The sequence below is a fragment of the Rhea pennata genome, chromosome Z (assembly GCF_028389875.1).
Source record: "Rhea pennata isolate bPtePen1 chromosome Z, bPtePen1.pri, whole genome shotgun sequence".
NCBI classification, from domain to species: domain Eukaryota; kingdom Metazoa; phylum Chordata; class Aves; order Rheiformes; family Rheidae; genus Rhea; species Rhea pennata.
In genome coordinates, this window is record NC_084702.1 from 70,405,639 (window position 1) to 70,433,208 (window position 27,570).

General features: G+C 43.2%; 3 protein-coding genes and 1 long non-coding RNA gene across 5 annotated transcripts in view; 2 read left to right on the forward strand and 2 right to left on the reverse strand.

The window, feature by feature from the left end:
• Positions 1-10,143, forward strand: part of CCBE1 (collagen and calcium binding EGF domains 1) — a 104,115-nt gene extending 93,972 nt beyond the window's left edge. The window contains exons 7-11 of the mRNA XM_062598957.1: positions 5,251-5,371; positions 7,302-7,441; positions 7,534-7,569; positions 8,885-8,920; positions 9,786-10,143. Coding sequence (XP_062454941.1) covers positions 5,251-5,371; positions 7,302-7,441; positions 7,534-7,569; positions 8,885-8,920; positions 9,786-10,019 — 567 coding nt within the window. The 3' untranslated portion in view covers positions 10,020-10,143. The remainder of the gene's footprint in view (positions 1-5,250; positions 5,372-7,301; positions 7,442-7,533; positions 7,570-8,884; positions 8,921-9,785) is intronic.
• LOC134153126 (uncharacterized) lies at positions 9,238-14,309 on the reverse strand. The gene is made up of 3 exons (XR_009961116.1): positions 14,015-14,309; positions 11,859-11,920; positions 9,238-10,405 (listed from the first exon to the last, which is right to left on the reverse strand). It is a non-coding gene; the product is annotated as an uncharacterized LOC134153126 (long non-coding RNA).
• Positions 14,310-14,890: 581 nt separating this feature from the next.
• Positions 14,891-19,280, forward strand: MRPL17 (mitochondrial ribosomal protein L17). Of its 2 annotated transcripts, none has more exons than XM_062598958.1 (4): positions 14,891-15,135; positions 15,212-15,280; positions 15,355-15,623; positions 18,954-19,280. In XM_062598958.1, exons 1-4 carry the CDS (start codon positions 14,962-14,964, stop codon positions 19,006-19,008), a joined length of 567 nt encoding a protein of 188 aa, XP_062454942.1. In that variant the 5' UTR covers positions 14,891-14,961; the 3' UTR covers positions 19,009-19,280. The 2 variants fall into 2 exon arrangements, with proteins under 2 accessions (XP_062454942.1, XP_062454943.1); XM_062598959.1 differs by lacking the exon at positions 18,954-19,280 and adding an exon at positions 15,832-15,925 and having other exon boundaries at positions 14,892-15,135.
• Positions 17,548-25,595, reverse strand: ARHGEF39 (Rho guanine nucleotide exchange factor 39). Its single transcript, XM_062598961.1, has 9 exons — positions 25,420-25,595; positions 24,744-24,838; positions 24,180-24,300; positions 23,115-23,233; positions 20,808-20,878; positions 20,088-20,216; positions 19,041-19,270; positions 18,019-18,107; positions 17,548-17,830 (listed from the first exon to the last, which is right to left on the reverse strand). The coding sequence occupies exons 1-9, from the start codon at positions 25,564-25,566 to the stop codon at positions 17,815-17,817; spliced, it is 1,017 nt and encodes a 338-aa protein (XP_062454945.1). The 5' UTR covers positions 25,567-25,595; the 3' UTR covers positions 17,548-17,814.
• Positions 25,596-27,570: the final 1,975 nt, after the last annotated feature.

A 27,570-nucleotide genomic window follows, 5' to 3' on the forward strand; every position in this document is an offset into this window, starting at 1 on the left:
ATGCTTCTAAGTAATTCATGTTGATAGGCTGTAATCACTTCACCCAGGCTATTCATTTAATTTCACTGTGTTAAAACACAGTTCTGTATAGTCACATTTAATGGTATTCATTCAATGCGTTTTTATTAGGAAGAAAGAAATATACATCACCAAAATGAGATACATTTAAGTTTTGGTATACTTTTTATCTCAAAAATCGCAAAGTATTATGTTTTCTTTCTGAATTAATAGGAAGACAAATGTGGAATGACAGAATTTCATGTGAGACGGAAATTCTGTTTTTCAAATTTATCCTGCTAGTAGATACCAAATGGCTTTAAAAAGAAGCCATACTCTTGAGTGTCTCTTTGTCCAGCCACAGTAAGTGAGGCTAAAAGTAGCCTGTACTGACCTCCAGGGAGGAACCGGGAATCACACTCTTGGCCAATTAGTTTGTGCAAGAATTCATGGAAACTTATGAGCTGAATTAATGGAACGTTTTTTGTGTCTAGATTTAGGAGCCTATGCTCAAAATGCAATGTCTAAAAACTTCTGCTTGGTTACAAGCTGATACCCTCCAAACCTCTTACTGTGGGCACCTTGTGTTGTACAGTAACTGTAACCACGCGAAGCACCTCGCTCTGGTCTCATAGCTAAGTCTTGTGGGGGTCTTGGGTTTTCACCAGGTATCTTCCCTGTGGGACCTGATCTATTTGGCATTCCCAGAAAGTGCCCACTGGATTGCACCTTATGGACAGAACTGCAAGAGGTGGTCCCACAACACCCCCATCATTCCCCTTGCCCCCGGCGGGGGGCAGGAGGGAGGCTTTTGCCCATGCTGAGAGGAGATCTGGGCTCACTGCTCCTCTGACCAAGGAGAAGTAAGCCCTCACGTTTCACCATCCCCTCCCTATGGTCAAGTACTTTCAAGGAGGACATCTCTCAAAATCAGTGATTGAAGCTGCTCTGTTTTGCACAGAATAATTCATTCCTGTCTGGCAGTTTATGGGAATGAGTCTTAATCTTGTGGTGAAGGCTTTCAGATTTTATGAACTTTATACAAAATTAAGTTTAGCAGAAGAGTCTGAGAGGGATCCAATCCAGAAAACCCTGTGACTGGGACTTGGGGTATGCTTCTGGAAGTGGGAGGTGTGATTTTTGGGTCTCCTCAGGCAAGCAGGGGTTTGAACTCAAATCCATACTGCCTCTGGAGTGCACAAAAGCTGTTGGATTAAAGGATGGAGGTGATGGCACTAATACTTTTTGGAGGGTTGTACTATAGATTCCAGATCCAGAAAAATCCAGATCCTAGTTCTAGGATCAGAGCAGAAAGTCTCCTTGCAGGGGTTATCCAGTGGGATGGATTGTCCTTGTAATATACTAGAGGAACTTTGGGCAGAGCTAGGTTGATTTCAGATTTTTCAGGAAAAAAAAGAGGGAAGAGCTGGAAAATTAAGGGAAGGATAACTGACATACTGAGGCACAGCCAGCAATTAAAAAAAAAATAGTAAGTTCAGCACTTGGAACTGGGGCATTCTTGGAGCCTATTGCACAGATGTGTTTAAATATCTTAATTAGAAATCCATGTCTTAATTAGAAATCCATAGCTGGCATCACTCCTATCAAACACTGTCAGAATCACCTAGACCACAAATTTCCTAGGAATTGCCCAAAACTCCAGGTGCAGCACACAACCTTGAATATGAAGGGTCATGTTTCTAGCACTGTTTTCCTTTAAAACTTACTGTCACAAATATTTGCACACATATTGGGGGGGAGAGTGTTTTCCAAGCACCATTAAGATTTGGATCAAGCAAGCCAAGGTCACTCTTGACCACAATCCTGGTTCAGCTAAAAGGTGAAACAGAAATTAAGCCAATGAATATAGCCAGTCTCCAAGAGGATTTGAGTCAACATCAAAAACACATGCTTTGGCCTCAGTGTATGTGGCAGCCGTTTGCTGGCCAGGAGATACAAAAAAAAAACAATGAGCTAGACCAGAGCCTGGGTATTTTGGCACTTCTGGTGTACATCTCAAGTCCAGCTGACTCAGTGGGGAAGCATGTGTAGATGCTTTCACAGCAGCTATTTTTTTTTAACTTACTAAGTTATTTGTTAGAACAGCTTTGCTGGCAGGAACAAGTCAATATCTTATTTAAGCAGCAGAACAGAATACACGTTTAAATCCTCTTCATGCTGAGTCTTTGCCACTAAATGCATCTTTCTACTCCAGCTTGGCCATTTGCAACATAATCTGAAGAATTATTCATGGCAGGGACTCTGTATTAAGTGACATTTATTTATCAACAGGGATACTAATAAATCCCAAAATCATGACCCCACTCCAGACAGTCTGAATACAGCCCAGGGACTGGCTGGCTGACCTTCTTGTGCTGATCCCCAGCCAATGTGGCTGTGAGAGCTCCCAGTTACTGAATTTTTCTCTTCAGCCTAGGGTATAAGGTGTTGTGAGCCATGGGGTAGCTTTTTAGCCTCAAGAGTCTGATGCTTTATCTGTGGTGCAGTGGCTGGGATGTTGTCTCTGAAAGCTGAAGAGTTACTGGTAAATTAAACAATTGTTTACTTATTTATTTATTTATTGAAAACCAAAGGTGACAACACAAAAGACATGACTGAGAGCAGTGAGTGTGCTCGATCCCCTTTTCTCTGTGGGTAGGCTTATAGGAGTGACCACATGACCTAAGAAGCACCGTGAGGGGCTTCTGTGAAGTACTGACCTCATCCAACTACTGATTTCCAGCAGGGTTGCAGTGAATCTGCCAAATTCCTGTAAGATTACAACATGTCATTTAACTTGTATCAGGGACTGTTTTGGCATTTCCATCATCTTTTCTCTCATTTGCTTCCTTCAAAACTCTTCTGTGCATGCAATCCAAGACAGCAAACAGCACTGGCTGCCCTAGAAAGTCTACTGCTTAATTGATAGCTTGTTTACTGAAAGAAGTTTGCTCTATGTATTGCAAGTACATAACATCAGGTCAGCAGGTCAAGGGATGTGATCCTCACCCTCTACTCTGCTCTGGTGAGGCCACATCTGGAACACTGTGTCTAGTTCTGGGCTCCCCCGTACAAGAGAGACATGGAGCTACTGGAGAGAGTCCAGTGTAAGGCTACTGATGATTAGGGGATTGGAGCATCTCTCTTATGAGGAAAGGCTGCAAGAGCTGGGCCTCTTTAGCCTGGTAAAGAGAAGGCTGAGAGGGGATCTTACCAATTCTACAAATATCTTAAGGGAGGGGGTCAAGAGGATGGGGCTGGACTCTTTTCAGTGGTGCCAAGTGACAGGACAAGAGGCAATAGGCACAAACTGAAACACAGGAAGTTCCATCCAAATATGAAAAAAATCTTCTTTCCTGTGAGTGACAGAGCACTGGAACAGGTTGCCCAGAGAGGTTGTGGAGTCTTCTTCTCTGGAGATCTTCGAAACTTGGGTGGACACAATCCTGTTTAACATGCTCTAGGTGATCCTGCTTGAGCAGGGAGGTTGGATTAGGTGATCTCCAGAGGTCTTCTCCAACCTCAACCATTCTGTGAGTCTCTGTGACTCTGTGGTAACATTATTTTGGCTCTGCGTTACAAACATTTGATTTGCACTATAGGCAGAGGGGTTGGACTAGATGATCTCTGAAGAGCCCTTCTAACCTCAATCATTCTGTGGATGATTCCAAATAATTACGGAAACAAATAGAAGTTTTGAGAACAGTACAGTGCAGGGAATTTCAAATAGGTGATTAAAAGCACTATCAGATAGCAGGAGTTAGCATGTATTTTAATGCAACTCTCCCACAAAAATGTTGCAGAGTCTATCATCAAATTATCCAGTGAACAAATTCATTCAGGGTAGCAACAAAGCTGCCCCAGGGATAGATTTGCCCTGGTGTTGCTGAAATATCTTTTCAACTTCATCTGGCAGGGCAAAATTCCCAACTCTACATGTGGCCATTCACCATGAATAATCTTCTTTCCTGGCTGTAGAACAGCCTCCTGGCTGGTCATGTCCCCTCCACTGACTCTGGGGAGACTAAAGATTTGCAGACATCTCTAAATACATTTATTATTAAGTGTATTCAATCTGAATAAGCAGACCTGATGTTTAATGGATTATGACATTTCAAATCACATTATTCAGTTTATATTCTCATTTGCTTTTGCCTTGCAGCCGCAGATTCAGAAACCTATTTGCTTAAATAATATGGTCTGCTAAACTAATTAACTGCCAAACTGTCTCTGTGGGTCACTTAAAACACCCTGTGGAACAGAGCTGTAGACTGTCACTCTGTAACAATGTTTTCTCATCAGATTTCTGCACAGATGTCAGTCAGAGAGATGTACAGGTGAAAGTAATGTTCCCAAGCATCTTCCCAGTGGATACTGATTACCTGCAAGAAGGTCCCATCAATGCTGGCAGAAGATGAGTGGTGAGGGAAAGGGTTTTCTTTGGGACAATGAAGTAAGACAAGAGCTTGAAGAAATCTTGTATATACTTGAAAACTTAGTCAGTTAGCTTAGGAGTTGCATAGACTTCAGTGAAGGATTATGGCTGATCAGAATTCACTGGATCAAAGTTAATTAATGGAATTAAGAGCAGGAAGTGCTCCTTTTTTATTTTTGTACATGTCACAACATTCATCCTGTGAAGAGTTAGATAGAACATTGAGCCAGAAAATTTCTTCTATATAGAAGTAGATAACAATATGTGGTCCTTGTTTACACAGGTAAATGGCCTCCACTGTCCACTGGTCTCAAAGCTGTCAAATGAGCCTAAGGAAGCTACGAAACGCTAATGCAAGCAGAAACCTATTGTATTGAATGTTTATACTATCTTCCACCTAACTCCACTGGAAATGAGGGTTCAATCTCTTCCCCAAATTCTTTGCAATTTAAGAGGAAAACATGGTATAAGAGAGACATTTTGAATGAAATCAATCATTTGAAATAGGTATTAAATCCAGTTCTGTATCCTTGTTGTCTTATAAAATCCATTTCAATCAAGCATTTCTAAATGAGATTAATGTGCATGAGAAATGAGAATGTGTCTACAGAAAACTCCCTGAATTACATAGCTTGATGTAATATGAACTGCAGTCCTGACTGGACCTCTAAGAGCTGTGTTGGTATATCCATGGATACCAGTAAGGATTTTATGTATTTCTGAAGTATTTAAATATTTGTCCACAAGAAAGCTTAATCAAGAATGTAATTTATCCAGCTGAATGATGGAGGGCTTACAGTACTTCTTGTTTTTTGCAGATTGCTTTGCTACCAAACAATGCTGCTGATCTTACCAAGCAAATCACTGGTGAAAAAGTGCTTGCCTCAAATGCATATATCCCTGGCCCTCCAGGGCAGCCTGGCCAACGAGGCCCTCCAGGTAAGATACAGACCAGAGAGATCTGAGTGTAAAATAGTGCCATGAATAAAAATAAGCTTCAGTTTTCCAGCACGATAGGAATTAATGTTTCATACTTTTATTATTATTATTATATATCTATCTGTACTTAATTTAAAAAAGAAAAATTCTTTGGTCATTATGATCAGCCTCTGCCAATTGTCTATTGTTTCTTAGTCTCCATGTATTTCTTTGTATGTAAATTGTGTTTGTCATATATGTATTACATTTCCCCCTCTCTCTGGGATATCTCATATGCTTCAGCTATCATTTCCCATTTTTTTAGCTCTGTCCTAAACATTTTCCATTTCATTTCAGAAATTCCTATAACTTCAGCTCACTATCATTAGTAAAGTAAAAAAAAAAATGCTGTTGGCTTTCAGGGGATTGTGCCACTTATTTTTTCTCATCTGTTTTTGCAAGTATTCATGATTTGATTTTATATTGTGTTCCAGATTCAAAGGAATCTGAAAAGAAAAGTAAAACTCACTCACATTTTCTGCACTTTGCTTAGCTGTAGGTTGAAACAATGAGAAAAGCACAGAGTTCCTAAAGCTTTAACTTAAGCCAGACACTCTACAACCTGAGGCCAGAGATGTTGAAAGACTTGCTAACTCTTTTGAATGCAGATCTAATTTCAGGTTAGCAATGAATCCAAGGAAAATGTTCTGGGTTTCAGGAATAATCTTAGAGAGGACTAGCTGATATTCCTTACCTGGTTTGATTTACTATCTACAGAACTGATCTCCATTTCTCCCCACTTTTGCGATCTTGCTTTGTTTTTTGAGTCTTTATCTCATTTTCTTGGAGGATGAGTATCTTCAGTCTACAGTAGATCGTAAGTGCAAGGACAATGTGGTTAGAGATTCTGCGTCAGGCTCTGAAGTGCGCAGTGCATCACCTTGCAATCTGTCTAATATAGGCCTGCTTCTGCATGTCTCCCATCTGGTTTCCCCATGACCTGAGCTGTCCAAGGTACTGTAGAATGATCTTTTCTGCTTGAAAATCATCTGTGCTGATCTCTTCCACTTCTGTGCAGTTAACAAGAGTATTGCTGGGTCTTCAAGAGGAGTCAGAGAGGTTCATCCTTGAACTTGCTTCTACTCCTTCTGAAAATCCTTGTTATAAATATTCTGTCCTGCTGAACCGTCTTTACTCTCTGCCTTTCTTGTGTTCTTCATGTCTTCAGTATGACGAAAAATGCCTTCCCCTCTAATTACAAAGCAACTCAACTAGTGACACCTTAATGGATTTTGTTTCATGCAAATATTGTTTCAGGTCCCTGTTTTTCTGTTTTGTTTTTTTTATAGTGTTTCTCTTGATCTAAATGTGTACTCTGTTGGCTGAATGCTTCCTAAAAATAGCTTTCCCTGATGAACCAATAAAAGCTGAAAATGGTATGAAGCAAAATGGAAGAACAGAGCCCTTCTTGTCTAATACACTGGCTTCCATACTGAGCAAAAAAGAGGTGTAGTCCATGTCCAAAGAGCACTGTTTCTGTGCCACTCAAGTGTAAATGTCTAACCCAACTTTTCCACAAGTTGTCTGAAGCTGTTTACAAGAGATGTTTCCCATGAGATGTGTGCTTTTGCTCCCTTCTTCTTTGTTTGAAAATGAGGCATTTCTACTTTTCATTTCCAGTCTGTATGCCTAACCACCTGGCAGTGGCAGTTTTGTCTTCTTCATTACACCAGGTTTAACTGTTTTGTGAAGATGTCATGTGGCCATGGTGGCAGGGAGTAATGTTGTCTCAAATGACGGCTGTGTTGGTTGTTACAGATTTGTGGTTTAGGGATGTTAAGGTGACCAGTCCATTAGGTGGTTCAAAAAACGCTGTTAGTCCCCCACTGCTTGCGCTGATGAAGTGTCCTGAATGCTTCATATGGCAGGTAACCTTTGCTGTTGATTGCAGGGGCTCCAGGACCAAAAGGGAGCCAAGGAGTTCCTGGGCCTCCTGGGCCTCCTGGACAGCCAGGCCCTCGGGGATCAATGGGACCTATGGGACCGTCTCCAGACATATCACATATTAAGCAGGGCAGACGGGGCCCTGTGGTAAGTATTCTCCCTTTCTATTATGCATTGCGCATTTGGGCTTAGCTCCACAATCTGTTACATACTTGTGAACCCTTTTCTTTCTTTTGCAGGGCCCACCGGGAGCCCCAGGGAGAGATGGTAGCAAGGTGAGGAGAGGTACTGTTTTTCACAATGTGGGCCCGTGTGAACATGAAGTGCAGGCTCACTAGAGCAACCCTCTACGTATCTGCCGTCATCCACTTTTACCCTCTTTCATTTCCTTTGCTAAGCCAAGAATGTCCCATTTCCCCATCCCTTCATATCTTCCTTCTGCTATTTTGTGCTTCCTATTCCTCAAGTCTTGCAAATAGCCCTGTCAGGATATCTGTCAAGCAGCCTCCTTTCCTTTCTGCACAGCTCTTCTGGCTTTTCCATGAAGATTTTGATGCCTCAGCCTATTCCATTAGACTGCTCTGTTGCAAATTTCTATCACATGTGGCTCATTCCTGTCTAGGTGAAAATCGTAAGTGCCCAACTCTGCTCTCACTGGAGTCAGTGGCATTTTCCTGTGTTCTTCCCAGTGTATTTGTTCCTACTTCATTTTTTCTTCATGTTTTCACCCACTGTCCTCACAATCACATTGTCCCCACCAGAGCAGGCCTGCAAAATCTCAACATTGCATGTTTACTTAGCATTTTCTCAGCAGATGTAATGCATCACATAATTGTAGCAGGGTTATTTTTTTGTAATAACTTTATTGCTGCAGACACTAGTGATAATGTTGGGCCAGGTCTTAAATCCTGCAATCCTGCTAGCAAAGAAAATACATGTAGGAAGCCAGATGTTACTAAAAAAAAAAAAAAAAAAAAAAAAAAAAAAAAAAAAAACAAACAAACTTATTTTGTCCATGAAGATACTTCTTTATCTCCCCCGGCTTGTGAAGCATAGAGAGCAGAAGTGCCAGTACTCTGGATTTTGTGTCTGTTTCTATTCAAAGCAGCATCTGTTATCTATTTAGAGCAGATGAACATGGGCAAGTCTCACATGAAGTGGAGGCAGGCAGGCAGAGCTTGGCCAAGGCACAAGCTTTGCAGTGCCCATAAGCCTGGACACTGCAAATGGGCAGGCCAGGGGTTTCAGGTATGAAGGATACTTGGAAGTGCCTCAGAATTGCAGCCAGGAAAAAAAGAAAAGGGAGTCAAGACATCCAGCTACGAAGAGAAGCTGCCATGCAAATCCTGACTGTCATAACCACCTGCTCATTCTCCTAAAATGCACTTCAGGCCAGTGGCTCTCAATGTGAGGTCTGCAAACCTCTGCGAGCCTAGCAACTACTTTTAAGGTCTTATTTTTCTTAGCAAACAAAATTAGTGTAAGCTGATGACTCCTGGCCTGCGGACAGTAACAGTCTCTGCTGAGGCAAACTGTGCTTTTCTGTTTCCTTTAGTTACAGCAAACTAACTGAGGTGGTATTGATTACAGGGGGAGCGAGGAGCACCAGGACCAAAAGGGATACCTGTAAGTATTGCTCTTAGCAAACATTTTCACAGCAAAGTGATGTTGGCTACTAACAGCAAGCCAGCCAAAAGGGGAAAAGAAAATCCTGTTTTATGAGCACAATGAACAGTGACATTTTACATGATTTTGCGTGAACAGAAAATGTTATTTCAAAGAAAATAATTTCCTGTTTTCATCAAATCTTTTTGCCTACACATCTCCCTTGCGGAGTGTCAAACTGAAGGGAGTAAGTGTGTCTCTGCCCTACAACAGTGTGGGGGACACAACCAGAAGGCAGTGGCATCAGATCCTATGCAGAGTGCTAGTTCATACGTTCACCCAACGCTGCTGCTGGTAGCCTGATCCCTGAAACCTTTCAGAAAACTGCCGCTAGTCTCTCTGGGACTTTGACCAGGTATTGGCTTTGAGCAAGTCAGCTGTTGAACGGTGGAAATTTACAATCTATTTTAAAGCAAAATTGTCTAAAATTTTCCTTCTTACAGTCTTTTCTCATTAATGGAATGGACTTTTAGCAGGGTGTGCAACTGAGTGTTCCCAATATTAAACAGTGAACTTCACCATGAAGTCAGCTAAAAAGAAATAATTTACAAGATTTATCTTTGTTCCTGTGGCGTGTTAAAATGCTGCTAGAGAAAAGATACAGTGAACGAAGAGCTAAGCATCTTCTAGATGTAGGCTCTGTCAGCTAAAACATTTGCCTTTTTAAGACTGTTTCCTGAGCAGGTTGATGCAAGGAGAGATCTTTTATTTCAGGCAACCAACATGCAGCAATGTTTTACTGAATTACCCCTGCAAGGGTATTTATATCGATATTTTTGAAAACTGTAAGTACAGTATTACTAATGACCCTGCTTTGTGACTGCAGGGCCCACCAGGTTCATTTGACTTCTTGTTGCTGATGATGGCAGACATCAGAAATGACATTGCTGAGCTGCAAGAGAGAGTGTTTGGACACAGGACTCACTCATCAACAGAGGAGTTTCCATTACCTCAGGAATTTACAAACTATCACGACACAGTAGATTTTGGATCTGGAGAAGATTACAAACCACTGGCAGCACCCAGAGACTCCAGGATACAGAAGGCAGCCCATCCTTAGCTAGGCCTACTGAAAAAGAGCTCCTTAGAGTTGTTCAATATAAAAATGCACTGACAATGTAAAAAAAAAATATATATATACATATATATATATATGTATATTATTTCCCAGTTTTCTCTTTGCTTTTCCCCAACCATGCTGCTGTACTGTAGCTTTCTCAATTCATGGTGGCCTCCTTGCAGTAGTTCTGGATCATCAAGCCTGCACTCTGCATTGTATCTAGACTATCAGGAAAACCTTTTTGGCATATAGGGCTAGCATGATTAAGGCACGCTCTAGTCAAAGGCGCAGACAACAGCATCTCATCTACTTACATTTGATTCTGTGTCCAAACAACCCACTACCCAGACTCTAGCCACAGATGGAGGGATAGTTGAACATCATCCCTGAAAGACAGCAGTAATAAAAACCTAGGCCCAGAGTTACTTTATACTTGTAAATGAATTATATCACTGACCTTAAGTTCTCATCTAGTGTTCCCAAGCTTAGGAAAGTGAAGGATGGATCCCTGTTTTACAGCAGAGGCCAGCTGTAACTGAAATGTCTCCTTCTAATATGCCTTAGCATAGCAGGAAAAGGCCCCAAAATATGGAGAAGCAATGATATAAGGGCACTGCTTTTTGACTTGGAAATTATTTGGTTTTGTGTTACTACAGAGTATTATGCAAAGATAGTCAAGATGTGTCTTTCCTAAACTACCCCTAATTCTCCCTTATTTTTCTCCTGCTGCTGAGTGTGGGAGCCAGGTCCCTTCCTCAACAGATTCCTACTGGATACATCACAATGGGGATGAGCAAGAGAACAGGAAACTTATGAAGCAGGAGAAACAGCGTAAGTGAATCAAGTAGTCTTACAGGCAAGCACCAAACCAGTCCCAGCCTTGCAGAATGAGCCAGATTCTGACCTGCTGTGGGTGCCTGTTTTCTTTGGTGAAAGTCTGAGTGAAAATGAGATCAGAAAGGCCTCATGTTTGCCAAGAGCTGCCATTGGTTTTGTTTCTCTGTTGTGTGAGAGCAATTTAAACACACTTACAGAACTAGAACAGAGTTGCAGTGTATTTAGCTTGGAGTATGAGTAGGTGCAGGTCTGCACATGGCAAAACACTTCAGCTGGTGTTTGGGTGGCTAAGGTGAGGTACTGCACACAGGGGATTCTGTATTTGTAAAAGGGGATGAAAGGGAAAGCCTTTTTTTTTCTTTTTTTTTACACTGGAAAACTGGATGCACAAGTTAGATCATACCTCATGGATGATGTATGTTAACATTTCTTTTGGATTACCATGGCTGCTGAGGACTCTGCCACACATAGAAGATAAAGATGTAAGGAGTATATTAAGCACAAAATGTTTAAATTTCATGTTGTATCTGTGTAGCTGCTACTTCTACAGTATGTTTAGTGCTTCCATGTTACAAATGCAAAGAAAAATTTCTTATTTTGCCATGCTTTCAGGACTTGCATGTTCTAACAAAACACACATAGGGAAAAATATAAGCAGGCTCTTTCCGGATCCTTTGTACAGGTTTGGATTTCCTTCCGGGTTCTCTGGGCCAGAAGACTGTTGGTATAATCCCTGTACCACTAGTACAGGTCATGTTGGCTATCACAGCTGGCTATCTAGACTCTTAGTATCTTTTGTATAGTATTTTAAGAGTATGTGTTCATTCCTGTAATTGTTTGCCAACTCCACACTATCAGTATGCCACAAGCAAGGGCATTAACTTTAGGAGTATTAATGTTCTTTTCTTCCTCTTCTCTTCACCTTTTATGTACATCCGTACTAAAAAAGCAATGACTAAATCACTGGTAGTTGGCAGCTTAAGAAAAAATGTGTGTTCTCACCCTGTGGTCTTCAGGCTTCTCTTCTGAGAGGAGCTCTCCCAGCAGCTGCAGATCCAAGTAATCTTGTGAACAAGGCAATGGGGGGAGAGATTTAGAGCGAGATTTAGGGAAAAACTTGTGACTGAAAAAGGGATACTACTCATAGTAGCAGACTGAAAGAAGCGCTAGGACAGCAGGTCTATATTTGCTTAATTTCAAGCAGGCAATTAGGTATAAATGACACAGTTCATCGATATGCAATTTTAAGTACATTTGTCAAATTACGTATACATTTATTCTCTTTCACGTTACCCTCCCCATCACCTGCTGGATCAGGTTGATTTCTACTAGAGAATTAATAACTGCAGGTTTTTGAACCACCAGATACTGCCCAGTAAGTTAAAAGAGTCACTTCCTACATAGCAACTAAGTTCCCCCCGACCCATACCCAAACGGAATAAGTGTCCTAAAAGAGGCACTTGTTTTAGTTCTGAGCTCTGCGTTTCCAAATATAAACACCAAATTAGAAGTTTCTGCAGTTTGATCACCAGACTTGGGAGGGTGGGGGTAGAGGGAATGCCCTGCTGTGCAGAAATATCCACAGGAAGGAAATTCTGACACTGAATCAGAAGAGTAGGAAAAAAAAACATGCCTCTAAGTGCAGAAAGATGTCTTACGGACTCCCAAACATCAACTTGGGCACATATTCAAGTGTCTTCTAAATGTGGACCTCAGTAACTTCCCTTTCTAGGGTCTGCACCATGGTTTTTTACAACCTGGAGCTGGGTTTCCAATAGGCGTGCTTCCTCCATAAAAGAGCAGAATGGAAGCGCTCCTTGGTTTTGTCCCCATGTTTTACCCTCCTCTGTCCACAGACTCTCAACAGCTGGCTGAATCCCAGCAGCAGAGATGCTATTGCAAAGACAAGGCAAAGGGGCATAGGAATTCCTCCAGCAGGGAGAGCCCCTTTGAACACAGGTGGCTGGGAAGGTTCAGCCTTCTGTCTGCGTCAAGATTTTTCTACAGACCTCTCTCATTTAACCACATGATAACTTTCATAATACAGATACTGTATCAAAAACTGTTTTATTAAAGTATCTTCTAGAGAAACCCACGGAAATGCTTGGAAAGAAAGGTAAAATTTTTTTCACATCTAAAGTTTTGTAAATACAAACCAAATGAAACATTTTCAATTTTAAGCTTGGTTACTGGAGAGAGAAGGAAGCTGTTAACTTGTAAATTATTTATTTCTCTGTGGCTCCAAAAAGTATCAAAAAAACACTAAGAACCCAAAATAAGAATGTAGAAACATCTACACTCATGTCTAGTTTTGTTACTAGGCTCATGCACATGACAACTTTGTTTCATATAGTTAAATACTATATATAGCTTTATTAGAAAAAAAGATTATTTTGATGTTAAGACATCATGTTATAAGCAAAAAGATAATAAAGAGTTTGTTATTTTATTAATATTGGAAATATATTTAATGGAAACATTTGCAAGAGCGTGTAGTGTTGGGAAAATGCTGATTATTAATGAGTTTAACAAAATTATAAAGCCGAGAAAATGTTCTTTCAACACTGTGCCAAGTACATACTGGATTAGTCTTTCTTGCAAAACTGAAATAGACACAAAAGAATTTCTGTATGGTCTGGCTAACACAGGAAAAGAAAAGGAAAATTGATTATAAATGGAAGTAAGGTAATCCCTAGAATCATTGTTGGTATCACAGCTTAAATAACATTTTTTCTACAAGTATTTCAGAGTTAGTATGTTAAACCCCAGTGAAATAACAAAAAATGGGGATGGCGTCCAAGAATTTGTTCTTAATTTCACACAAAAATCTGTATGTTTGTTGCTATTACACATTCCAGTAACTATACTGTTCGCTTTATTTATGTAAGTATATGAAATACTAAAATATGTATAAAATGATTGTGATTTTATGATGTAATCATAATAACAAAGATATTTTTCTTATGCGGTTGGTAGTTGCTTTTGTTACATAACCTGTTTGCTGAAAAACGGAAATGCTTGGTCAGAAGCAGCAGGCGGTTTCCACCGTCTTTTAGCACTGCTCTTGGAGCTTAACGACACGCTGCCAAGGGCAGGACTACGAGGACACAAGCTATTGCAGAACGCGCTGTGTCTGCGGACATAGCGCATTTACCCACCTCCACTATTACAACGGCGGCTCCGACACCTGCCAAGCGCGACGGGACTCTGCTCCCTGGCTCCCCACGTAGCTTGCGGTACGATACGGAGCGTGAGTCTCCCTTGGCATCCCACCGCCGCTAACGGGGGCGAGACAAAGCTTCCGGCAGCCGCGGCCCGGCCCTCACGCTTGCCTCGAGGCCCTCGCCTCACTCATAGCTCAGAGAAACGGCCTACGAGGGAAGTGTCCCGCCGCCCGCCCCAGCTACGGTGAGGGGCGGCAGAGGCCGCCCCCGCCCGGCTTCCCCGCGCGCCGCCACGGCCCAGTCTCAAAGCCGCCGCAAAGCGTCGCCGGGCGGGCTGCGGCGGGAAATGGCGCCCGCCGGGCGCGGAACTACAACTCCCAGCATGCCGCACGGCACGCTTACCCAGCAAGCCTAAGACCACCTCCTTCAGCGCCTGCGCGCGCCAGCCTGGTGGCGTCACAAATCCGCGCCGCAAGACTCCTCCTCACCCCCCCCCCGCACCTTCCCCTAAAGGGGGTGCTCGCCCGCCCCGGCCCCTTCGGCCAGGCCGGGCCCGGCCCGTCTGCCCGCCCCATTCAGACCTCCCGATACGCGGGTTCGGGCCCCGCTGGCCCCTCTTCCCCAGGGATCTGAGATGGCGCCCGGGCTCGTCGTCTCCTGCCAGCGACCGGCGGCAGAGGAGCGCTGCGCTCGGCAACCTGTTCTCGCCTCGGCATGGCGCCTGCTCAGGAGAGCCCCGGTCCCGTGAGCCCTGGTTCACCCGCTCTGGCCCGCGGCAGCCCCGTGCCGCGCCGGTGGAGCGGACCGCTGCTCCCGGCGCGCCGCGCGGCGGCTGCCGGGAGGCGGCTCCCATGGTGCCCCGCGGCGGCGCGCGGGGGCTGCCGGGAGGGGGCTCCCATGGTGCCCCGCGGCGGCGGTGGCGGCGGGAGGAGGGCGGCAGGATGCGGCTGTCGGCGGCGGCCGCCATCTCGCACGGGCGCGTGTACCGGCGGCTGGGCCTGGGCCCCCGCTCGCGCCTCGACCTGCTGCGCAACCTGGTGACGGCGCTGGTGCGGCACGAGCGGATCGAGGCGCCGTGGGCGCGCGCCGACGAGATGCGGGGCTACGCGGAGCGGGTGAGCGGCGGCGGCGGGCGGCGGCGGCGGGGGCCGCGCGGCGCGACGTCCCGTCACGGCTCCTCTCTCCCCGCAGCTCATCGACTACGCCAAGCTGGGGGACACCAACGAGAGGGCCATGCGCATGGCGGACTTCTGGCTGACGGTAAGTACGGGCCGGGCCCCGGCGCGGGCCCTGCTGGCGGCAGCGGTGCCGGAGCAGTGCTTGCCGCCCCGCAGGAGAAGGACCTCATCCACAAGCTGTTCAAGGTGCTGGCGCCGCGCTTCCAGCCGCACCCCGGCAAGTACACCCGCCTGCTGCAGATCCCCAACCGGGACAGCCTTGACCGTGCCAAGATGGCAGTCATCGAGCTGAAGGGGAACCCCTTCCCGCCACTCATCCGCCCGCGCTGCAACACCGAGAAGACGCTGCTCAACCAGCTCCTGAAGGGCTACCGGGAGGACGTGCAGCGGGCCGCAGCCCCGCAGGCCCCCGAGGGCACCGCTGTGTAAGCACCACTCTCCACAGGGGAGCCCCCATGCAAGCACAGCAATGGGACGGTGTGGGCCACCCATACATGAGCCACCTGTTAAGGCAGCTCACTGCTGTGCCAGAGCACAGGAAGGGAAAACACGCTAGGAGGTCTTAAGATTGATTTTTAGCTGTGAATTATCATAACAGAGAACGCAAGCTTGAGATTTACTTCCTTCTTCCAGTGATTTAAATAGCAACTGAGCAAGAGAAGGAAATCAAGCTGGGAGCCTTGGTGGTTGATGTTCTGTGTGTAAATAAACACTATTCAGAAAGTGAGTTTGATACTGTTTTGATTATATTTCAGCATACAAGATTAAGTGGCTTATTATAGGAGAAACCTTGATTGTTTCTGGTCCAGCAGCCCTGTATCTCCACTCCCCTGTGACTGAGTTGCTAGGGCTTTACTAGAAGCCAGTGTGTAGGCTTCAGTGAAACATCAAGCTAGTTTTGCTGTCCCAAAAACATGCTGAATGCAAATTAGAGGGTGGCATAAGGTTGGCCTTACAAGTGGCAACACCAAAACGACTTGTGTTATAATTAAGAGCCAATGCATGCAAGAACAATAGCATTTGCTCTTGACTTGAGATTGGTAGACATCTCAGCCTCAGTTCCATATTGTTCTCTTAGAATAAAGAGGGATAGTGGCTGTACTTGATTAGACAATGCTGTAACTGCTAAGAGATGTGAAACTTCATGTGCTAGTTTTACCTTTGATTTGTACTTGAACGCTCCATCCCCATGTTTACAAGTAGGAGTGACTGAGTATGCACACATAACAAGGTGTGAGCTGTATGGAAAGACAAGATCTAATGATATTGAAGAACTTGGAATTTGGTAATTCTCTGTTCAGGATTCTTATTCCACACAGCATCATCTGTTCCAGTGCCAGTTCCAAAGACAAGTTAAAGATGCACAGTACTGTTTAAGGAAAGGGAGGAGGAAGAGTTAAACTACTAAAAAGTTAGTGTCCTGGAGAAAGTGCTTGGGAAAATCTTTATACTTCCACTGATCTTGAAGCTGTATTCCTTGTAGATGATGACCTAACATGTTGTTCAAGCAGACATTTTTCCCTTCTACAGAAGGGATCTACTAAACTGCTACTGCTGCGTAGCTTCTACATTAAGGGTCCATTTGGGGGGGGGGGTTTAATGTCAAATTGTTTTCAAGAATAATAACCTATCTTTATTGCTTCCTTAAATAGATTTTTCACCCAAGTAAACTGATACTCAGTGTATTACTGGCAATCTGATGACCCAGTATGCTGAGCTTAGCCCTCTGGAGATTTCTGCAGTGCTTTAGGAGCAGAGATGCTGCCCGAGCTTTTGATTACTGTAGAGTTTCAACGTGATATGGTTACTGCAAACCTTTAAGGCAGAGACCAAGGCTCTTTCACCTGTATCATCTCTTAGAATTCATATGAGAAACCTGAACCCTGTTTGTTATGCATGAGTATGTTACCTACCAGTTTATTTAAATCTCTGGATTAATGAAAAGCTGACAGGTACGATCTTAAGCACTGAATTGGTTTCCTTTCATCTGCCCACCTGTCACTTGCTTAGAAAAAGAGGGATGCTGACTGACAAACTGTTTTGATATAAAATTGAAGGCTATGAATCATTAAAAAAAAAAAAAAAAAAAACTCTGTCAAGGGAGTAAGAATAGCGTGGCACTGGCTCTGTAAGAAAATACTGAAAATACTGTTATGCCTGTGTTGCTGTTATCCGAAACATCCATTTTGATCCAAGGATGAAGAGCCAGAGGGAAGAGAGGGCAGACGTACAAGTTTGTGTAAACATACAAGTGTGGGAACACCAATTTAGAAAGACAATTGGATAAAAATGTTTAATGAAGAAAAGCAAACTAGGGCCTCTTGTAGTTGTCTTTAATAACTTGAGGAGAAAAAAAAGATGTAAAAAGCTAGATGCTTCTAAGCTATGGGAAAAGTCCTGATACAAATTCTTAATATACAGATTCTTAATGTACATATGCTTTTTTATGATGCCTGTATTGAGATTAGGACAGCTGACAAAGCATTCAGTCTCACAAACGCTGTCTGTAGTCCCTCTGAATGCAACTGTTCTGCTACGTGCAGCATTTTGTAAGGTTGCAGATGCTTCTACCAAGAGGGGAGGCTGTCCTACTGGATTGTCTTGTACTCAGATGGGTCAGGCTTTCAGCTGCCTGTAGAGAAAAAACAAACAGAAAGTTCATGGTTAATACGTGAAGCCTATTCTCCTGCATCCTGGCTATCAGTCAGGTCTTTCCTGTCAGCCTTATAGCCAGATGATAGACACAGTCGTACAGGTCCGTTATCATCACTTGTGTGTTCTGCCCCATTCCTTCAGCCTCTTAAAAGGAGGAAGGCTTACCTAATTGCAGCTGTGAGACTCTGATACCAGTCATTAATATCTTGTTGGTCACTGGACATCAACAGAAGTGTCTTATGCAGAAAGGAAAGCTGAAAAAGAGGCAGAATCTGGTTCCTCTTTGTACTGTCCCTTGCCAAGGCAGCAGCTCAGAGAGACCTGACCACTGAACTTCTGAGTGGGCCCTGCATGCAGATTTCCACCATTTTCTTTCCCCCTGAGAAAGAAATGAGCTTTGATACTAGGGGAAGCTGGAGGCTGGGTGGTACAGAGCCAGTGCCAAACTTGTCTCACTCCAGTCCTTCCAGATGACAGCTCCCTTAGATTTATATGCTTTATAGGATGCTTGGAAGTGGACAATGCCAGTCCTTATGGGCTGTTTGTGCATTTTTTTTCCCTTGTCCCAAGCTGTCCCTGAGAGTTCTTTGCTACCCCCACCCACAAATTCACAGCTTCTCCAGAAAGTCTTCCCTTTCATGGCTTACAAAGCACAAGTCAAAATATGGTTCTCCAGGTGCTACAAACTGGGAAGAACTCAACTTGAATCCTGTACCTATGGCATTAGCCCCAGTTAAGATTTTTCAATATATAAGGAGTTGGATGAGCGAGCAACATCCATGGTGATACCACCGTCTTTCTGCATTCTCTGTTTTCCAGGATATCCTATAAGCAATAGGAATGTCACTGCAATGCTGTTTATTACTTGTCGGGCAACTGTGGGAACTATCCCCCAAAACGTGCTCTCATGAGGGCACTGTCAGAATCTTTGCAGGCTCTCCTCAGCCAAGCTGAGTGAAGCAAGCAGCAGCCTGTATTCCAAAGTGCTCAGGAGGGCCTATACTGTTAAGTGAAAAGGGACAACATACCTCCCCCAACTCAGACTGCCCTGCTCAGACTAGTTCTTTGTATTTAGTATTGTCACCCTTTCGTCATCTCAGGCCTGCCACTGCTGAGACAGCTGGAAACTTGGTTTGCAAGTCCGACTTCCGCTGACACATCTGCAAGGCAGAAGAAGGAAGACTTACACTGAGAAGCCCTCCCTGGCTCTGCGTGTGGCCAAACACTTTATCCACAGTGCACTCCTGAAGTGGGTAAACAGCCTGGCATGTGAATTTGTTTGAGTTCAACAGGTGCAGCGGATGGCATGGCTTTGTCGCAATAAAGATATCAGAAAAAAGGAAGAACATCCTGCGCTTCAGTTCTTCTCCCTTTGAAGGCACCACCAAAAGCCAGCCTTCCCGGATATACCAGCGCCCTGAGCATGCAAGAGAAATGCAGACACTTGTCAGATAATCGCTAGCCAAAAGAAGGGCATAACATTGCCGCAGAAACATTTTTTTTCTACCTTTACCCAATAATCCACACGTATGATGCAACAACCACAATCACATTCACAGATATGCAGAGATGTATCTTGGAGATATTTACACACAGTGACTTCAATGTGTACCTTGGAGCATGCTCTTGGCATGGATAACACACAGTTGCACAAGAGAAATCCGTTATCCAGGTAGGTGATCTTACATGCCAGTGACTGACGTTATACATCTCAACTGTCAACGCAAATACTCCCTGATTTCTGGCACTGTTTGACCATGGAGATAAAAGATTCTTATCTTGCATAGGGTGTGACCAGAAGTCCATGCGGCTGTAGCTTAAAATAAAACAACGCGGTCACTGAGCCTTTGACACTCAAAAAGGGTATGGTTCCTGCACTGAGAATGCAGAGCTTGCTTACATGCTTCCAAAATTCAAGTCTTTCTCTCATTCTCATCTCCTGCTCACTCTCCTGACCTCCTTGGACTCCCTGTGACCATCTTTCTGACTGCATGTCATCAGCTCATCCTACCTGAATGTCAGGCAATGAAGCTGCTACTTATCCTTACCAAAAGACTTTTTTTGAAGTGAAAAATTGGTAAGTGCCCAAACTACTTACTACCTACCACCTATCTGTGGAATTTGGGCTGAGAGAAGAACATTGGTTAATATGAATTGGGTCAGAAGTGAAGGCAAGCCTACTTCCAGTTACCTCAGTTTGGCAGAGGAAAAGCAAAGGTGTCAGTAAGACCCACCTGGGGCCAACACCTTGGTCTTCTGTCCTTTGAGCAGTTTTTGAACCCGAAGTAGCTGCAGTGAGTTCTCTCTATTGCGAATGATGTCTTGGACCCATCGAGATACTTCAGAAACACATTTCACAGTCTCTGAAATTATAGCAGCATATTGTGAGGGTGCACAAGTGAGTACATGCTACTCCTCATCTATCTTGATGTGAAAAGAAAGGTGAAATTAAGAAATGAACATTTAAAGCTGACTATCAGTGATGAATTTGCTCATTAATTTTAGCAGGAGATTGGACCTCCAAAGGCCCCTTTCAACCAACACTTCTGTGGTTCTAAAAGACATGTTTGCCAATGAAATATTAGACAAAAGAATAATTTTCTGAATTTGAAGGCAAGAATAAAGAAAAAAAATGCCCCACTACAAGTGATGTTGACTGCTGCTAGATGATAAAGGACGTAGGAAACATTGAAGCACGTAACCAACAGAGCTCTCATTTCTCTGATGAAACCTCTAGGCCCTTCCCCCAGTCTGGTGTTTCTCTCTATTGCTATTCCCTGTACCTGCCTCCTGGGATATAGCTCTTGATCAAGATGGTGATGGGAAAAAGTAATGCCCTAAAACCTCAGACAGAAGAGGATTTACTTTTTCCTGTGGGAAGTAGATGAAAGATGAGGATTAGCAAGGAGGTTAACACTGATCAAAGTACCAGCATTTATAAGGGGGGAACATACTTGCAAGTTTCTGGTACTCCATGTTGTCTGGGCTGGCATTCTCCAGCAGGTCTCTGAGGAAGTGTTTGTACCTAAGATAGAAGGAGTAGTTTTATTTTATAAAGAGATACCAGGAACATCAGCCTCTCCTGTTCACGAAAGATGATGACCCATACTTTTTTTCTTCACTGGGAGAAAAAAAAAATCCAAACTGTGCAATCTGAACCTGAAGGGCCAAGCCACCCTCGATTTCAGCTCTATCATTCTCAAGGTATCTAGTAAACTTTTCCATAGATCTATGGCACTATGTTCTCTCACCTTTGTGACACAAAGCAGTCCTTTTTTGTGTGATAACTCTGCCATCTAAAGGCAGTCTCCAGCCTACCAGCTCTGATCAAAAGTCTGTCCTCACACATTCATCCATCCTTGGCCACCTGGAAAGCTGACCAGTTCTGTTATTCTCTGGACATGTGGTACACTAATTATATAATTCCTATAGATAGTTTTCAAGGCCCTTTGCTGCAATCCCCATTGCCACATACAAGTCAGAATAAAGGCAACACCAACATGCATCTAGAAAGAAAAATAAGAACTAAGACGTTTCCAGACAGATTATCAACAACCCTAAGAAACATAGTTAGTGTCCAGCAATCTTACTGGCACCCACTGACCATAGCAAAGGTCTCACCACCTCATTCACACTGCCAAGTCTGACTGGCCCCTTGTTCCCACAGGGCATTTTACTCTCTATCTTCCCAAAGAAGGCAAATAAGGAGCTTAAGAAACATTTATTTTGAGACTCAGACCAAGGAAAGACTGTGAGAACACATACAAATTTCACACATGCACAACACCCCCCTTAAGTCTAACCAAGCAGCTCTATTTCACAGTTCTTTGAACATGTTCATTTTATCTTCATATGTAATAATGAAATCAACCCACATATTTTACACATTTGCAACCACTTCTTGGAGAGCTGATAAAAACAACTGCATATGTTGCTTAAGTTTACAAGACTCTTAGACATCAACATTCACATAAAAATGCCTTAAATAGCAGACAAAACTCTGAACTATTGGGTTTTATTTCTCAATGGAAGCACTCATACCACATATTCCCTGCCTACATAAGAAAACAAAGACACTGTTATAAAAAATTTGGAGCTGCCTCCCCCTCTTCCCCATTCTTCATTAGCAAAGATCAGATCTCCCCAAATGCTTTCTCACAATGAAGTCAAACTATTTTAACAGCCTGAAGTGACAGAAGAAATAACACATTGAGCAGATACACAAAAAGACAGAAGTCATAACCAGTAGGGTATGTAACCAAGAGTTTTGAAGATACTTGAATAAGAAAGATGATCAATGGAAGGATTAGACCTATTAAAGCACAGCCATTGCTCCAGAGCATAGGACAGCAGCAAATATATTGTTTTATATATTTAAAGAAATATTCCAAGGAACTATAGGGAAAACAAAAGGACAAAAAACCCACAGGCATCTTGCATCTGTATCTGACAAGCTGGTTAAGACATTAAATTAAGCTACCCAAAAGACTGTGGTATACTCACCCCCAGTGATCTTCAAAAGAAACAGATTTTCCTTACTCTCTCAAACTAATATTGATAAGAGCAGCTACTTGATCCACAACAGCAGCAACTGGAGTTCCAGCAACTTATCTGTGCTCTGTTTTACCCAGGTACCCCTCCTGAGAAAAGACAGCTATTGAGTGCATGCAGCACCCTCTTGTCCTGCTCTTCAAATGGACACCTCAAAGGGAGAATGCAGCAATCCAGACTGGATGTGTCCAGACTGAGAAAACTGTCAGGCACCAAATAAGAAGAAAGCATATGGTCCTGATAACCAGAGATGGGAGAAAAGCTCTCCTAACTTCATTAATCTCATCTCTTTCCAAGAGCAGTTATCTCCAAGAAAGAAGAGTCACAATGTTCTAGATCACCAGCCTGCACAAAAGCAGAGAGAGACCATCTCCATCAGACAGCCTCATTTCTGCAGCATTTCAGACTGCTTGCTTTTGTCCAGGGTCTAGCTTCAGTCACTTCCTAAGATGACAGCCTTAACTCCAATTTTACCTCAGAGCTAAATGAAGGACTTGGGAGTCAGGGCTAAACATAGCCACCTCTCTGCATTATCTCCCATACAAGTACGCTGATTCCACTTTACAGGCACACCTGCTTCACTGCAGTCTGTATGCTCCAATTTAAAGACACACTAAGAAACTCTGTTAGCAATCAAGGCACTACGGCTATGTTATGTTCCTTTTTCTTTCTCAGACTAGGACCGTAAAGACTCAGAATTGCTTACTTACTGGTGCAATCTCTGCAGGGGCAAAGGAAGCAGATCCTCTAGCTTCTTCCCTTGAAACTGAGGTCGAGACTCCTGGAGCTTCTTAAATCGTCGAAATGACTTATTCTGCTTCAGCTGCTCCTGTATGTGACAAAGCCGAAAGCCTTGAGACTGCAGAAAAAATATGCACTCCAATGGTCTGTGCCAGAGCTTAGAAAACAGAACTCCAATCCTAAACATAAGCATCAGCAACTTCTTTTGTGGCCATGGACAGATTGTTCCCTTTCTCCTAACCATCACATTCCTGAGGGTAATGGTAGTGACATCCCCTGTTCAGGCAGAGCAATATAAAGCTAGTTTACATGGCACATAGAAACAAAGATAAAAGGAAGGGTAGCTCACACAGATAAAAAGCAAGGAGTCCATCAGTGGCTTTTGTCACTCATCTCAACACAAAGCAACGCAGCCCAGTGCTTTCATTTCTTCAAGGCAAGTATCCAGATCAACTTATTTTTCCCTTGGGACATCAAAAGTGCATGCATATGCACATAAACAGAGCAGAAATATATTCTAATACTTCAAACAGCTGTGAACTAGCTCTGACAAGAACTGGCAGTCGGGCGGCATGAACTGCCAGGTAAAGTTTTCAGAACTTCAAAATAAAAATATATCCTTCCAAAATCTCTTGGAAGATGGACTACATCTGAAGAGAGAGGTAGAAAGGGGAGAGAAAAATTAAATAAATAAATAAACGAAAAAGTAGGAGGGGAGGGAATTTTTTTTTCTACAGTTGAAAAGAAAAAACAGGGGAAGTAAAAAGGAAATTCCACTAGAGATGTTTGGAAAAGCTCTGCTCCCCACAAAAAGAAAATCATGCCTGAAACAACAAGCATCAAAAATTTGAAACTTTAAATAAGCAGTGATGCTTTCCTTGTGCTGTCATGACAGAGAGATCGGGAAAATAGCAGCAGCACAGGAAGAAGGAAATTGATCACTCCAAAAACAGAAGAGAAAGGGAAGATGTAGCTGTTTTGGAGACGGAGAAAGAGGAGGAGGAGAGAACAGGAAGGGCACAGGTAATGATTACCTTCAAGATTTTATTTGCCTGCTCCAATTTCTCAGAATAGTGGCCATAAAGCTCCAATTTCTGACATAAATTTTCCAGTCCTAGTCCCAAATTCCCTCTCTCCAGGTGAAGTGAGAAAACCCTGCAAACAAGGAAGAAAGATAACTATGGACAGATACACCACTTATAGCATTTTCTTAACTTCCTGTAGTTTGCTCCTATCCTGAATTTGGTTTGTCAGTCACCATCTCACATCCAGTTTCCATCCAGAGCATGTACATAATGGTCACAGTGTATGCTACAGAAAGCACCCCTTTTTAAAGGAGTACTTTTAAAAGAAAGAAAAGAAAAACAGAGCAGAGTCACTGAGCTTAAAATTACTATCCAGACAGCAACTTGGCATCCAGATGTATAGATATAAATCAGCAGTTTCCTAGTACATCTCCAAGTGCCACCAAGGCTAGCAATGCTGGAAATGAATGCCTGTTTCACAAGATGTTAGGTTTACTTCCTGAAATCTTGTTTCGTGATCAGTATAGAATCCTCCCCATATAATAAAGGAACTATATCAGACTGTTAACTTACTGGCTGGCCAAATATATGGATTCTAGGGGTCCAAATATGGTCTCCAGCACAGCAGGTTTTAGCGTCCCTTTGGCCTTTAAAATTGTCACGAAGAACTAAGTGTAAAAGAGAAAACATATCAAACAATCAAACATGTTAACAATCACAGCTCACTCAGAGGTTATTCGCAGCATGCAGCAGCAGAAGTTGCAGCCTGCACGCTCTTGAACTCAAAAGGATATCAAGCATTGAGAATGCCTACCCAAAAAATCATCAGACACAAGTCTTCTTGGTAATGTTACCATAACTTTACTGACATCCATGACAGCACTAGAGAATTGATTGAGTCTATTCCAATATTCCTCGACATATCTGTTTTTAAGTATGTTGTTCATTATCTGCCTTTGTCTTCTCTGTGCACCTCTGTTTCGTAGATCTCAAAAATCTTAAGCCAGGGGCCCCATACAAGCACAGCTTTATGGCTTACAATTGGATATGAATAAAAGCCAAAGGGCCAAAACCACAAGCTATCAGATGTAACAGAGGAGGTATAAAAGTACCTTTCAGCCCTCATAATGTGAAGAGTTAGGATTTGTCCCATGCTGTAAAGATGCATCAGAGTCCTGCTGTGCGACACTTCCCGTGAAAATACGCTGCCTGAAAGCAGCCACATATCCGAAGGAGCCAGAATACTCACTGTGACCACCAGATCCAGCTGCTCAAGATACTTGTGTTCAGTTTCCAGTAGCTCCTTGGCTGTCCGGCTGCGCTTTCTCTCCCAGCGGGCCCTCTGCTCTTCAACAGTGTTTGCTCCAGCCATAAACGGCAGGGACGAGTCATTCATGGTAGACTCAGGGCTGAGATGCAAAGGGGTATACTAAAGAGCCAAGAGAGACAGACATATGACAGATGCACAACCTAGGCTGTAGAGCAGGATTCTGAGCTACAAACTCTACACTTTGCAATGGAAGAAGGGAAGTCAGTTACTAGTAATTTTTACTAACAGCTTTCTTGTGCTTTCCTGTCGGTAGATACAGGAGCCCTGCATCAACCAGACGAACAGCATTAGAAATATCAGGCTGTGAAAGCAAGAGAAATTGTACGTTATAACGGGTCTGTGAGCAAATCCCAAGGATTCAATCCCACTCGTTTTTCTAGTCCACAAGCTTCATGTATTGTCAAGATTCTTTATGTAACATTCTCAATAAAATCAAGGAAGTTAGTGGGTGGAGGAGGTGCTGCTGGTAGGCCTTACAGAAGTAGAAATCAGCCACAAGATGTGTCTTGGGAGAGCAAGCTCGCTCTTGCTTGTTTTCCCCAGAGATTCTCTAAAAAGTCAGTGATTTGCATGATTATTTTCTAGAAGTAGTTTGTGGTCTCAGAGATGAGAAAGACTGAGCAACTGCTATGACTCACGCTACCCTTATTAACTGGCTTCTCTGCTGCAGTAATGAGGTCAGGGTTTTGTTATATGCAGAAAAAAACATTAACTATCTTGTCACCACAGAAAGAGGCATGTGTTACCAGAGCACGGGTTAAACATTGCTCTGTCTTTTAATCAAAAGGCAAAAGAGTCTGCTGCACACTTGCTACATCCTGAAGCAAGATACAATCTGTCTGTAGTTCTGTGAGTTTGCCTCAGTCTTGAAAAACCACCCACAAAGGTTTTGGCTCGCATAGCAAGGGGCTACACTAGTGTGTTTTCTCAGAGTATGGAATTTCTCAAATACAGTCTTTATTCTAGAGGCATTTCAGGTACTTGAATATAAGCCATGTAGCACCTGAAGATAGAGGCCACTATTTGAAACAAAAATTTCACAGAAAACGTGTAGAGAGAATCATTTGATGTGCTAGCAAAAGTCTGGATAGCTGAAGGGACACAGGCAGTACTTTATAGCAGCAAGAGTTTCTCCAGAGGTTTATTCTCACAGACATTCAGGGAACAACAAGTCTAGCTGAGGCCAGGTTTTTGTCGTTGTAATAAGGCAGACTTGACATCTCAGTTAGCCAGAGAGGTAGAAATACAGATTCCACTAAGCAAGAGCTCAGCATCTGTGTGAAGTTGCAGCATACTCACAAATAAGGCTAAAATGATCACTCGCAGAGTGCTTTTAGCCAGAAGAGGCTGATGTCATGATTGTGAACCATCTTCCTCTTGCAGCCCAGTTTGTTAAAAAACAAATAAAAAAACTCCAAGCGAACAAATTAAAAAACCCCACTCCACACCCAACGGGTCTGACTATATCTCTTTTGCATAAAACAGAGCAAATACTCAGTATGCCAAGATATATTATACAGTAACTCTTTCAAGTTTCTAGGGTTAGAGTTATCTGAAACCTGCTGGAAGACTAGAAAATACTTCATCTACAAGTGATATAAGCAGGTCAGCTTGTTTCTTCCCAGATACAGAATAGAAATTATGATTATACTTTCTAAACTCTGTGACATTAGAAATATTCTCTGTAACGTTTCTAGAGTTTCTTCTTAATATTTTAATAGTCTCCAAAAATCTCCCTTTATTATCTTAGCCCAACCACCCTTGATACTTCTCCGAAGTCTTAACAGCCTACTGGGTCAGAGCTAAGGGTCATACCCTTAGCACTATATCCTGTCTCCAAAGACAGTGATATTTCCATGTGCTTGCTGTCCACATGCTCCATTTCCTTACTGGTGCTACCCAACTAGACAGAAACCAGTGGGTGTTTTACCACCAAAACAGGCTGAAGAGTCCTAGAAATCCAGCTTGCAATTAGGACTAGTTCTGTGGCCCATTGGGCACCCACAGCTTGGCAAGTTCTTCGCAGAGCAGAGCACACATTCCTGATTTGGCTCACAGGGTCCTTTGATT